Raw genomic sequence first — 13578 nt, forward strand, 5'->3', positions numbered from 1 at the left:
GGCACCCACCCCTCCACCTCCCCCCCCCCCGAGAGGGCACCCACCCCTCCACCTCCCCTCCCCCAGAGAGAGGGCACCCACCCCTCCCCCTCCCCCTCCACGAGAGGGCACCCACCCCTCCCCCTCCCCCTCCACGAGAGGGCACCCACCCCTCCCCCTCCCCCTCCACGAGAGGGCACCCACCCCTCCACCTCCCCCCCCCCCCGTGAGAGGGCACCCACCCCTCCACCTCCCCCCCCCCCCCGTGAGAGGGCACCCACCCCTCCACCTCCCCCCCCCCCGCGAGAGGGCACCCACCCCTCCACCTCCCCCCCCCCCCGAGAGGGCACCCACCCCTCCACCTCCTCCCCCAGAGAGAGAGCACCCACCCCTCCACCTCCCCCCCCCCACGAGAGGGCACCCACCCCTCCACCTCCCCCCCCCCCGAGAGGGCACCCACCCCTCCACCTCCCCTCCCCCAGAGAGAGGGCACCCACCCCTCCCCCCCCTCCACGAGAGGGCAACCCACCCCTCCCCCTCCCCCTCCACGAGAGGGCACCCACCCCTCCACCTCCCCCCCCCGTGAGAGGGCACCCACCCCTCCACCCCCCCACCCCCGAGAGAGCACCCACCCCTCCACCCCCCACCCCCCGAGAGAGCACCCACCCCTCCACCCCCCCCCCGAGAGGGCACCCACCCCTCCACCTCCTCCCCCAGAGAGAGGGCACCCACCCTCCACCTCCCAGGCCGCCTCCCACGCCTCACTCGGTGAGTCCACCTGACACCTCCAGAAATGTGCCTTTGTCTTGTAGGAGTCTCCAGCCGTTCCTCACCTGAGGTTAACTTGCTGATGACTGACACTGACCCCGAGGACTTGCCAGACAGGCCCGAGCTGGACCACGGGTTGGACGGGATGAAGTCCTTGCCTGGACTCGGGAGCACCGCCGTTTCTTATGTTGATTCCTAAACAGAGAAGAAGTGGATTTGCATGTGAACTGTGACGAGTGGATAAGGGAACTACGCGCACACACACGCACACACACAGAATACTATTCAGCCCTGCACAAAAGACAATATCCCAACCCGGCCGCCCACCACGGAGCGGGGAAGATGGGGGACAGATGACAGGGCAGTGAGCCGGGAGCAGGCCAGGAACGACCGCAGAGCATGCCCCGAAACCCCGCCACAGTGCAGACGGAAAACAGCAGGAGCCCGCGGGCCCCCCACACCTCCTCCCCTCCCCCCCTGCACGTCCGGCCTCCTCCCCCTCCCCCCTGCACGCTGGTCTCTCTCCCTGCAGCCGGCTCAGAGCCCTCGCCCGTCGGGCGGTTCCCGTGGCGTGGCTGCTCTGCTCTCCCGGTGTCTCCGGGCCAGCGGGGAGGGGAGGTGCGGGAGGAGCCGCGGGGAGCCCCCCACCCTGTGTCGGGGTGCACTGATGTGTGCGGCGCCTGTGCAGCCCGCAGGCCGGAGTGGGGGATCTGGAGGCGGGGTGCCGTCTGTCTCCCCGTCCTGTCGCCCGGAGACCCGGCCGCTGACCCTCCAGGTCTCGGGGGCCCCGCGGGATAGAGGGCCGTGGGGTGGGGGTGGGGGGTGGGGCGGGGCCGTGACCCCGTTTCCCACATCGTAGGTCTGTCCGGGGGAGTGTGTCGGCCCTCGGTCCCTCGCATGTCGTCCTCGTGTGCGGGGTGGGGGGTGGGGGGAGGGGGTGGGGGTGGGATGGGGAGTGGGGTGCCCCCCCGTCCGCTCACCGGGCAGGTAGCGCGCGTGCCTCAGGTAGTGCAGCTTGGCGGCGGCGCGCAGGGTGGGCGTGTCCCGCCGGGGGTGGGGCGGCTGGGCCGGGGCGCTGCTCCCCGCACCTGCGGGCTCGGGGGGCTTCAGGTCCACCACGCTCTCGAACCTGGGTCGGGAGCAGGCGGGCTGAGCGGGGGGGGGGGGGGGGAGGGGGAGGGGGGAGGGAGAGGGGGCGAGGGGGCGCGCGCTAGCCATCTCAGGGATGATCTCCAGAGACCCCACGGCCGCGAACCCGCGGAGCGCCGGGCGGCCGGGGCACGAGGCCGCCGGCCCAGCACCTGCCTGCCCAGCGCCTCCTCGCTCTGCCGCTTCTTGGTCCGCGCGTCGATCCTGGCGAGCGGGAGCCGAAACCCAAGCCGTCCAGGTCGGCCCAGTCGTCCGCGTCCCTCGCGGACCTGGCGGTGAGGCCCCACCGCCGCCGGCCCGCGGGCTTCAGGGCCTCGCTCGGGGGCTCCGGGCCGGCCGCGGCTTTCTGTGCAGACACGGGAGGGCGGGAACAGCACTGGTGCAGTGGCCGAGCTCCCCCGTGGGCAGCTTCCCTGCACCCCCTGTGACTCCGGAACGTTCTCCAGCAGGCCTGGCTTGCAGGAGAGGTCCTAGCGGAGCACCCACCCCACACCTTCCGCCTCTCCTACCCTGGTTACCACGGTTACCGAACCAGCATCTGACCGAGGGCACGCAAGACTCCTCTGCACGGAGAAAGACGGCGGGGCTGTCTCTGGCTTCGTCTGTGAACGAGCCAGGAGGATGCGACACCGAGGGACACCGCTTACGGCCAGGGCTCAGCCACCTTGCTCTTTTAGACACCAACGCACACAACACTTCCTCTGGCTTCTCAATACGCCTGCGAATGATCGCTGAACTACACACCAAGCTACAGTGGGACGCCGCTCCCCAGTGTGAGCAGCGTAAGGTGTCGAAAGAGACCGGGCGCTGTCTGCCTGTCTGCGCTGTCTGCCTGTCTGCGCTGTCTGCCTGTCTGCTCTGTCTGCGCTGTCTGCGCTGTCTGCTCTGTCTGCGCTGTCTGCCTGTCTGCCTGTCTGCGCTGTCTGCGCTGTCTGCTCTGTCTGCCCTGTCTGCACTGTCTGCCTGTCTGCGCTGTCTGCCTGTCTGCGCTGTCTGCCTGTCTGCCTGTCTGCGCTGTCTGCTCTGTCTGCCCTGTCTGCTCTGTCTGCCCTGTCTGCACTGTCTGCGCTGTCTGCGCTGTCTGCTCTGTCTGCGCTGTCTGCCTGTCTGCCTGTCTGCGCTGTCTGCGCTGTCTGCCTGTCTGCGCTGTCTGCACTGTCTGCCTGTCTGCGCTGTCTGCCTGTCTGCTCTGTCTGCGCTGTCTGCGCTGTCTGCTCTGTCTGCGCTGTCTGCCTGTCTGCGCTGTCTGCGCTGTCTGCGCTGTCTGCTCTGTCTGCCCTGTCTGCACTGTCTGCCTGTCTGCGCTGTCTGCGCTGTCTGCGCTGTCTGCCTGTCTGTGCTGTCTGCTCTGTCTGCGCTGTCTGCTCTGTCTGCCTGTCTAGGCTGTCTGCCTGTCTGCGCTGTCTGCCTGTCTGCGCTGTCTGCACTGTCTGCCTGTCTGCGCTGTCTGCCTGTCTGCTCTGTCTGCCCTGTCTGCTCTGTCTGCCCTGTCTGCACTGTCTGCCTGTCTGCGCTGTCTGCGCTGTCTGCGCTGTCTGCCTGTCTGTGCTGTCTGCTCTGTCTGCGCTGTCTGCTCTGTCTGCCTGTCTAGGCTGTCTGCCTGTCTGTGCTGTCTGCTCTGTCTGCGCTGTCTGCTCTGTCTGCCTGTCTAGGCTGTCTGCCTGTCTGTGCTGTCTGCTCTGTCTGCGCTGTCTGCTCTGTCTGCCTGTCTAGGCTGTCTGCCTGTCTGTGCTCTCTGCGCTGTCTGCCCTGTCTGTGCTGTCTGCGCTGTCTGCGCTGTCTGCCTGTCTGCCTGTCCGCCTGTCTGCCTGTCTGCGCTGTCTGCCTGTCTGCTCTGTCTGCCTGTCTGCCTGTCTGCCTGTCTGGGCTTGGATCCAGTAAGACAAGCTGAGAGGAGAAGTGCCTCTTTTGTATAATCGTGTTAGAGTGTTGGGCTCCTGACAGCATTACAAAACTAATGATAACCACAGCTCCTTCTCCTGTTACCTTTCTACTGAACCTCGCACTTGAAAATCAGGTCAAGCACACAGAGACTTGGGCTCCACTAATGGCCCCCCATTAACAATATCACTGCAGCAGCATTAGGAATGAACGTCCACAAATATCTGCATGGTTCCTGATAGTTGTCAGAACCGCTTCATAAGCACCACACGTGGGCTGTCTGGAGGCCAAAACCTGCTTCCCAATCTTCCTTTCATACATGAGGCAAGTCTCTGCAGGGACTCATAACCACGACTAACACTTACTGAGTCGGCTTTCTTTCGTTTTTTGTGCTGATCCTAGGGCTTAAATCAGGGCCTGGGCACTGTGTCTGAGCTTTTATACTCTCAGGGCTAGTGCTCTACTACTTGAGACACAGCTCCACTTGGGGCTTTGCTTGTGCTTCACTGAAGATAAGAGTCGCACAGACTTTCTTGCCCAGGCTGGCTTCAAACCACGGTCCTCAGACCTCAGCTTTCTGAATAGCTAGGATCACGGGCGTGAGTCACCGCTACCTGACAGCTACTGAGTTCTAACTGTGTGCTCGACACGAAGGTATTGTCACATATTACCTGGAACACACCTGCATCAGGTAGATGCTGCTAGCGACCTTGTTTCATGGACGCGAGCGTGGAGAATGAATCCACGCACGTGCTCAGGTCACCGAGTGGAGACGAGGCTCTGATACCTTTGTGTACAGCTCACCATCCCAACCTCCCGCTGCCCTCAAGAACCAACTGTATCAAGACCAAAGCTAGAACGCAGTGCTGAGACGCCACACCACGCTCCGTGCTGCAGCAGCACCGAACGTGTTACATTAGACCTGGAAGACCGAAAGTGAAAGGATTTCACAGGAGACGCACAGTCAGACGAGGAGACTGCACAGAGCGGAGCTGCTCACCAGCGGAGGATTCTTGTGGAGAGACGGGAAGAGCAGCGGGCTGGGCTTGTCTTCCTGAAGCTGGCTCGGGTGGTCTGCGCGGGAGGCCTCTGCTTTGTAGGGGTACGTGCGGCGCGGGGGGGCTGGGTTGGCTTGATGGGGTCGGGAGGAGACCCTCGCGTGCAGCTTGGCCGGGGGCTGCGCGGGCGGGACGGGCTTGAGGGGAGGAGGGGGCCCTGCCTTCTCCAGGATCTCCTTCTGCGCTTTTCCGGCCTCCTGGAGGCTCTGGGCGGCGCTGCCCAGCGGGTGTCCAATCTGGAAGTAAGCGTAGCGCAGAGCCTGCAAGGGCAAATGGGCCTTAGGAGAAAGGTCTCGCCAGGGGATCACTCAGACTTGGGGAGAGTCGGGTTTTTTTTCACGGATACAAGTGCAAAGAAAAAGGGAGGGCCTGTTTCAGGGAGTTTTCATTGAGTTAAAAAAAAAAATCCCATACATAGCTGGGCCCTGGTGGCTCACGCCTGCCATCCTAGCCACTCAGGAGGCTGAGATCTGAGGATCACGGTTCAAAGCCAGCCTGGGCAGAAGATTCGGTGAGACTGATCTCCAAGCAACCACCTGAAAACCCCGAAGCGGGGCTGTGGCTGAAGTGGGAGGGTGCGGGCCGTGAGCAAAAAAACGCCCAGGGACAATGCCCAGGCTGTGAATCCAAGCCCTAGGACTGGCACACACACAAAACTCACATAGATGAGCTAAAGCACCTTGAACATGCATTAGAATGCCAAGAGCAGCGGTGTTAGCAGCGGCCCACTTCACAGCCAGCTCGCTGTCACCGCCCAGGTGGGTGAGTCCGGCTTCCCCACAGCGCGGCCTTACACCTGGCTTATAATGGAACTACTACACCGTTGCGAGTGACAGGGCAGAGACTCGCAACGACTCTCCAAGAAAGACCAGAGAGGAGAGTCCTTTCCACTCCCGCCTCTGTCACCACAGCGCTCACACTTCACGCTAATCGTCGAAGCAATGACACTGCTTAGCCTTGACGCCCCTAATTACACACAGGAAGTTTCCAGTAACTTGTAAGTTCTCATTATCGCGTATGCTAGGGCCACGAGTGGGACTTGCAGAGGTGACTCAGGGCCGGGGGGGGGGGGGCGAGCCTCGGGAGGACCCACGGGCTGAGGAGGGCGGCAGACCACCTGGCTCGCCGTCGGCCGCTTCTTGGGGTCCCACTGCAGCATGTCTCTGAGGAGCTGAACGGCTTCGCTGCTGGCGTTGGGAATGAGGGTCTTCAGGTTGTTGGGCACGCACTGAGGCCAGCGGAAGTTCATAGCGCCTGACAGCTGGTAGCCTTCAGGCCAGTCAGTCTGAAAGGAGGGAAAGATGGAAAGCCCTGCTGGGCCAGTTGCTCTCTGTGGCTACCTGGGTTTGTCTTCGGCTTGTGCCCATACTCGAGAGGCAGTGCTCTCCACGGGCGGCCTACGTGGTGAGACCCCGGGCTGTCCACATGAAGCAACGACAGGGAACAACATCTAGGAAACATCAGAAAGCCCCAGCATCCTCCACCCGCCTGTCGTATAACCTTCATCCGGAGAAGCCCATCTCCAGGTTTGGGCACTGAACCAAATCAGTCTTTCGCCAACTGTGTTCCAAGCCACAGACATGCACACAGACAATTCCTAACACAACACAGCTGAAGATGGAGAGGAGGACGCTGGAGAAGGAGCGAGCGGGGGGCCGTGATCGCCAGAGGGGCCACGGCAAAGGGGCCCGTGCCCCGCAGAGCACCCGAGAGGCGGCCTTCCGGGGAACGGCAGGGGTGCAAAGGGGGGCTGGGGAGTGGGGGTGGGCTGTGGACAGCGGGGAAGTACTTTTTAGGAGAGGAGGACAGTTAACCGAGCCCTCTCCTTGGCGGATGGATCTGGCCACAGACTTAATGAGATGCTGGAGGGAAAAGGCTGGCCGGCAGAGGATTCTAGAACAAGCACAGGTTGGAGGGTGTTGCCCAGCCCCGGGGGGGAGGGACGGTGAGAAGCCACTGGCTTTCGCCCAGGGGCTTGGCTTCGTGTCATTACCTTCTTGGAGTCCCCAAACACTTGGCAAATTTTGAAAATGGTGTCGATTTCACTGGCTCCAGGGAAGAGCGGCCTGAGCGTGTACACCTCCGCCATGATGCAGCCCACGGCCCAGACGTCGATGGGGGAGCTGTAGGAGGTGGACCTCAGCAGCACCTCCGGCGCGCGGGTACCTGGAGGGACAGGGCCAGCTGCCGGCTCCAGCCACCCGTCCGTCAGCGGGGAGCTCAACGACGTGCCGACCCCGGGGGCCCGCTGACCCCAGGGGACACGCTGAGGTCACGCTGACCCGGGGGGCCCGCTGACCCCAGGGGACACGCTGAGGTCACACTGACCCCGGGGGACATGCTGACCCCAGGGGACACACAGAGGTCACACTGACCTCGGGGGACACGCTGAGGTCACACTGACCCCAGGGACATCGCTGACCCCAGGGGACACACTGAGGTCACACTGACCTCGGGGGACACGCTGAGGTCACGCCGACCCCGGGGGACACGCTGAGGTCACACCGACCCTGGGGGACACGCTGAGGTCACGCTGACCCCAGGGGACACGCTGAGGTCACGCTGACCCCAGGGGACCCGCTGACCCCAGGGGACACGCTAAGGTACGCTTACCCCAGGGGACCCGCTGACCCCAGGGGACACGCTGAGGTCACGCTGACCCCAGGGGACCCGCTGACCCCAGGGGACATGCTGAGGTCACGCTGACCCCGGGGGACCCGCTGACCCCAGGGGACACGCTGAGGTCACGCTGACCCCGGGGGGCCCGCTGACCCCAGGGGACACGCTGAGGTCACGCTGACCCCGGGGGGCCCGCTGACCCCAGGGGACACGCTGAGGTCACGCTGACCCCAGGGGACCCGCTGACCCCAGGGGACACGCTGAGGTACGCTTACCCCAGGGGACCCGCTGACCCCAGGGGACACGCTGAGGTCACGCTGACCCCAGGGGACACGCTGAGGTCACAATGACCCAGGGGGCCCGCTGACCCCAGGGGACACGCTGAGGTCACGCTGACCCCGGGGGGCCCGCTGACCCCAGGGGACACGCTGAGGTCACGCTGACCCCGGGGGGCCCGCTGACCCCAGGGGACACGCTGAGGTCATGCTGACCCCTGGGGGCCCGCTGACAACAGGGGACACGCTGAGGTCACGCTGACCCCTGGGGGCCCGCTGACAACAGGGGACACGCTGAGGTCACACTGACCCCGGGGGGCCCGCTGACAACAGGGGACACGCTGAGGTCACGCTGACCCCAGGGGACACGCTGAGGTCACGCTGACCCCGGGGCCCACTGACCCAGGGGACACGCTGAGGTCACGCTGACCCCAGGGGGCCTGCCGACCCCGGGGGGCTGGAGGTGCGCCCTCTCCCCCAGTCAGGGGTCCAGGAAGGCCTTGGCAATGGCCGGCTGCTGTCAGGACTTCCCACTAAACATTTCCTCACAGGCCTCTTTCCTATAGCACTTTTGAGTGGGGGGGGGCGTGCATGGAAGGGAGGGGGGAGAAGGTGGGGGAAGGAGAGGGGAAGGGAGGGAGGCCGAGGGACAGAAGGAGAGGAGACTCCTGTGAGACCCGCCTCCGGTGGTGGCAAACCATACATCCCCCGGAGGAGTGACAGGAGCAGTGAGCCGCTTCCCCAGCAAGCCCGAGGGGGACCCTTGCACCACTCCCCCGCCCAGGGCCCTCAGGAAAGCCCACGCACAATCTCCACGCAGACGGAGGAGAAGCGGGTCGGGTTTGCTTTCAGCGCCACTGGCCCCCCGCTGTCCCCCCCCGCGGTGCCCACGGGCCGGCGGCCTGTGCGGGGCGGGCACTGACCGCCACGGCCGCCGGCGCGATGGCGTCGGGTGAGAGCAGCACGGCGACACCACCGCGCGGGCTCGCGCGCTCACCACCGAGTGGAGACGTAGTCCGTGTACGGGGGCCTGGACCGGATCTCGCGCGCCAGCCCGAAGTCCGCAATCTTCACGAGCTCGGGGCCCATGCACAGGAGGTTCTCGGGCTTCAGGTCCCGATGGAAGAAGCCTGTGGGGAGAGAAGGCGGACGCCGCTCGCTCCGCGCACCCTCGCAGCCGCACGGCTCCTGTGCTGGCCGGCGGGAGGACGGCCGCCCGTGCACCCGGCCGCGGGACTTCTCCCGAGCCCACCTCACGCCGGACTCCGTGATCACAACCACTGAGGAGGCGGAGGCCTGAAGACCTCGGTCCAAAGCCAGCCCGGACCAGAGCTTCCACGAGACTGACCTCCAATCCACCAGCAAAAAGCCAGAAGTGGAGGTGTGGCTCAAGTCTGGGAGCACCAGACTTGAGCACAAAAGCCCAGGGACGGTGCCCAGGCCTTCAGGGCAAGCCCCAGGACCTGTACACACACACACACACACACGCGCACACGCACACGCACACACGCACACGGCCGGTGACATGGCCCAGGTGGGAGGAGGGGAGGCTCACACGTGGCTCTGCTCCCCAGTGGGCACACGTGCGTTCTCTCCCGGGGCTGCGGGGCTGGGCCAATGGCCCCGCACCTCTCTGCGCCCCTGATGGGCAATGGAAATCCTCCAGCTGGGCCACGTGGAGTTAGGCCAAGGCCGGGTCCTGTGACGAATCGCCTGGCCTCTGGAAGGCAGGGACCCTCCTTCAGGTTACGTGGAGCATCAGAGAGCCTGTCCGTGCTCACTCACCTGCGTGGGTGACCACTGGGCAAGGATCCCGTCACAGGCCACGGGGAAGGCTTTCTCCTTCCCCACGCTCGTCCTGGGAGTCTCACTCCCTATGCGGGAATGGGCGGAGAAGATTTAACTGACGGTGATTTACAGAGTGGGCCTTCCTGTGCAGGCGCTGTGACTTCAGACAACACTGGAGTGAAGCCTACAGTGTGGTTGTTGTTTTTTAAAATCAAAAAGGTCCACGGTAACCGTGAGGCTCAGACAGGTAAAGGACACTCAAGGTCAGGCCCGGAGGTGGCAGGACACAGTGGTGGGAACTTTTCAGGGGAACACACTGTCCTCCATACCACCTGCTGCTGTGGGTCCCGCTGAGGCTCAGTGAGGCTGAATGTGTGCGGGGGGGGGGGGGGCGAGACAAGTGTGCGAGGCCAGCGGATTCCCATGCGGTGCGCCCGCTCTGGATTGCCCAGTCGGCACTCAGGAGAGCCACGCGCCTGCTCCCTGTGGGAGTCGCACTGAGAGACGTCAAGCACAACCATAGCAACCACCTGCAGACAGTGCTTGTCCCCGCCTCTCCCCCGGGAGCGGGCTCCCCAAGGCAGAGCTCACCCCACGGGAAGAGCGCGTGCCCAGGAGCGGCCCGCGAGGCACGGGTGGGCTCTGTGACCTGCTGCTCACACGCTCACACACACATCCACGGACATACAGGAATGTAACCATACACGTTTAGAGTCTGTTGACATGGATTCATATCACATACTTACAGGTGAATGCGTGTGAACATATACGTGTACTCCCCTTCCTTCCTTCCCTCACTGGAGGAAAGGAACTAACGAGGGGCACTTGGCCAAACTCAACACCCTATGAACCCATTCGCTTCTAAGGGTCGCTTATCAGAGGAAATGGGACCCATCCCACTTACAATCACTGCCATTTTCTTCATCTCAGATTCTCTCGTTCTCTCGCAGGACAGATTTTTTTCTAGAAAGGGGTGGCCCGTGAGAACAGGCCACCCGAACTACTCGTGCCACCCCGACTCCTCGGAACCTCCGTTCCTCCCGGCAGGAACTCACGCTCTGCTCCTTCTGCGTGAGAAGCTGACGGACAAACGGACCTTGTGGACTAACCTGCCCGCTGGCTTGTCAGTTTTAGGTTTTAGTTTATTTAGTTTCCCTATATTGCACAAATCTTCTTAGGCTACTTCTAAGTTCTTGTGAGCTAAACTGAAATATAAAAAACTAGGAAAACGAGAAGTGACTGTGAATAGACACAAAGTGTCTCAGAATTTGAATGTTAGCTCTCTCGTGAAGACAGCAGGGAATGGACAGGAATAGATCTCACATCCGTAACTAACGAGCTTAGAGACTCTCTGGATTCAGAAATCAAGTTCCCAAAGACAATGCATTGCACAGTCCATTGTCCCAGCCCCCCTCAATTCTCCCGCCTTTCTGGGAATGAGTTTCCATGGAGCAAAGCTTTCTACTCTTCTGCGTAGTGACGCAGCACTGCCACTTAGGAGTGCGTGACTCCAAATCACCCACCATGTTTGTGGATAAACGCAAGGCCTTGTAGTATCTGGTACATAATATTCCTTACAGCAGACTCCGGAAACAGCTTATTTCTACATGGGGAAGAGAAAGACAAAGCTATCAATGTGCGTTTACGTAGTATAAGGGGTCTCCTGTGTGCATATTCTTCTGATAAACCAAGGGAACATTTTGCTCATATGTAATATTTTCTTATCAGATCCTTTGGTAATAAAGACCAAAGAAAAACAATAGTTTGCCTACACGGAGGACTTAACGTATAAATGCCAAATATATTCAATTATATTACAAAGAAAGCATTGAACCTTTTATAATAAACAAAATTTCCCCTACCACAATCGAGAAAAATCTACAGATTGAGCTGGGTGTAGCAGTGCCTGCCTGTGTTCCCAATACTTAGGAGATAAGAGCAGGAAGATCTCAAGCTGGGAGCCAACATGTGCTACACGGCTCAGAAAAGCATACATACATACACACACACATCTCCAGATACCAGCTGTGACTTTAAGCATGCTTAGTGGGGAAGATTTAAGGTCTTTTATTTATTTGTTTATTTTTAAATGGTGTGTACGTGTGTGTATACGTGTGAGCTGGTACTAGGGCTTGCACTCAGAGCTTGGGCACTGTCTCTGAGGCTTTTCTGTGCTCCTAGGATTGTGAGCCACCAGCCCCCATCTCTAAGGTCTTCTGGACGAAGGCTTTGTGGGATCCGATGGGTGTGGACCTTCAGCTCCTGCTCACGCGCACGGTGGAATGCGGCCAGTGCTGGTGTGCGCAGTGCAGACGGCATCTGTTCACACCAGTCACCGGGGGACTCTAGGAATGCCACGTGCTTGACCACCAACAAAACGTGTCTAGAAGCCACGCAATGGCTTCTCTTTCATTATATTTTTATTATCTTTAAGTAGTTGCACAAAGGAGTTACCATTCAACCCGCCCATTTATAAGTACAATGCATCTTGAGCAAATGGTTTATTTTGGGGGGGGGGTCGGGTGGGTTGTGGGGCCTGAACTCTATCCTTGAGCTTTTGCTCTCTACCACCTTGAGCCACAGCTCCACTTCCAGTCTTCCCGTGGTTAATTGGAGAGAAGAGTCTCATGGACTTCCCTGCCTGAGCTGGCTTTGAACCGTGATCCTCAGATCTCAGCCTCCTGAGTAGCCGGGATGACAGAGGTGAGCCCCCGGTGCCCAGCTTGCCAACGGTTTATTTTCAAAGTTCAACATTACCATGGCGGGGGAAGTTTCCAATGGCCCGCCCGCCCCGCGTGGACGCCCGGGATACTTCACGAGAGAGGAGCTACGAGTCTAGAAGGAAGCTGTGCCCTGCCCTGGCCGCTGCTCCGGCCCCCGGCCTCGTGGGAACGGAGAAGGGCAGTGTCTGCTCTGTCTTTGAGCGCCTGCGGAAGCCCTGGCTTGGGAGCTGCTTCGGGGTTCCCTAGCAGGAGTGGGGCTCAGCCCCGTAGCAGGACTTCAAAGGGACCAGGGAGGAGTCCAGGGGCAGCAAGCAGAGCGTCGCCCGTGGGCGGTTGCGAGCGCGAGCGTACCTTTCTTTGATGAGCTGGTAGAGGTTCTCCTTCATGTACTCGAAGATGAAATAAAGGTGGTCGTTCTCCCGGATCACCTCCTTTAACTTCACCACGTTGGCATGGTTGAGCTTCTTTAAAGACTGGAAAGGTGAGAAAGAAAGACAAAGCAAATGAAGATTAGAGAAAATCTGCCGGGCAACCAGAGTTATCCTAATCATAGTAGAGAAGAAATACCTTCTTCCGGAAGGGCAGGCGTGCCCCACGCTATATTTTATGGATGCTTTAACAAACAGCATTTCTCTCTAATCGATGGTAACTTTACCTAGAAAAATGACTCTGATGAGCTGACTAGGAAGCGAGCATTTGACTACCAGCTAGAGCTCCTGGGCGTGCCCAGCTCCGGGTACCAGGTGGGGACATGGAGGCTCAGCCTCCAGACCACGGAGTCCAGCTGGAAGCATCCAGAAGGGACCCAGGACACGAAGCCAAGCTCCTGGAACTTCTGGCTCTGAAGAGTGAAGCTACTTCCCGCTGGCATCACCAGCTAACAGGGTTCAGATGCGCTGAACAGGAAAGTGCTCAAGTCAGACACTAATCAGACCGACTGCCCTGATGTGCGCCCGACCCACTGGGGTGTCCAGGAGATGTCGGACATTCCTTCTCACCTCGTGAGTTTAAATCACCCAGGAGGCAAGGGGACGGGGGTCACAATGACCCCACTGAGAAATGAGAGAGCTTTCTTTTCGCTTCTGAGGATCATCAAAGGCAAAGATGTCAGGAGACAGAGCAGAAACAAGAGGCGGCTCTGGAAGGCGGAAGGCGTGCACCCCGGTTGGTGACTCATTTGCATAACTACAGAGGTGCTTCCGGCTGTGTCACCGGCCATCACCCTGCCAAAGGGGAAGAGGCCCTCTGGCCTTAGTGAACGCAGCTCTGCCTGGAAGACCACCGGGAATGGCTGCAGCTTGCTCACAGGCTAGCCGGGACTTGACGGACAGCCTAGTA

At 61.0% G+C, this 13578-nt stretch overlaps 1 protein-coding gene across 1 annotated transcript in view; it reads right to left on the reverse strand.

Annotated features, from left to right (window-relative positions):
- Positions 1 to 1284: 1284 nt before the first annotated feature.
- Positions 1285 to 13578, reverse strand: part of LOC125345226 (serine/threonine-protein kinase ICK-like) — a 30595-nt gene continuing 18301 nt past the window's right edge. The window contains 8 exon segments of the mRNA XM_048337442.1: positions 1285 to 1876; positions 2094 to 2242; positions 4778 to 5095; positions 5953 to 6120; positions 6829 to 7001; positions 8719 to 8859; positions 11041 to 11120; positions 12592 to 12713. Of these exon segments, the coding sequence (XP_048193399.1) occupies positions 1285 to 1876; positions 2094 to 2242; positions 4778 to 5095; positions 5953 to 6120; positions 6829 to 7001; positions 8719 to 8859; positions 11041 to 11120; positions 12592 to 12713 (1743 nt within the window).

Source organism: Perognathus longimembris, unplaced genomic scaffold (assembly GCF_023159225.1).
Source record: "Perognathus longimembris pacificus isolate PPM17 unplaced genomic scaffold, ASM2315922v1 HiC_scaffold_5408, whole genome shotgun sequence".
In the NCBI taxonomy this organism is placed as follows: domain Eukaryota; kingdom Metazoa; phylum Chordata; class Mammalia; order Rodentia; family Heteromyidae; genus Perognathus; species Perognathus longimembris.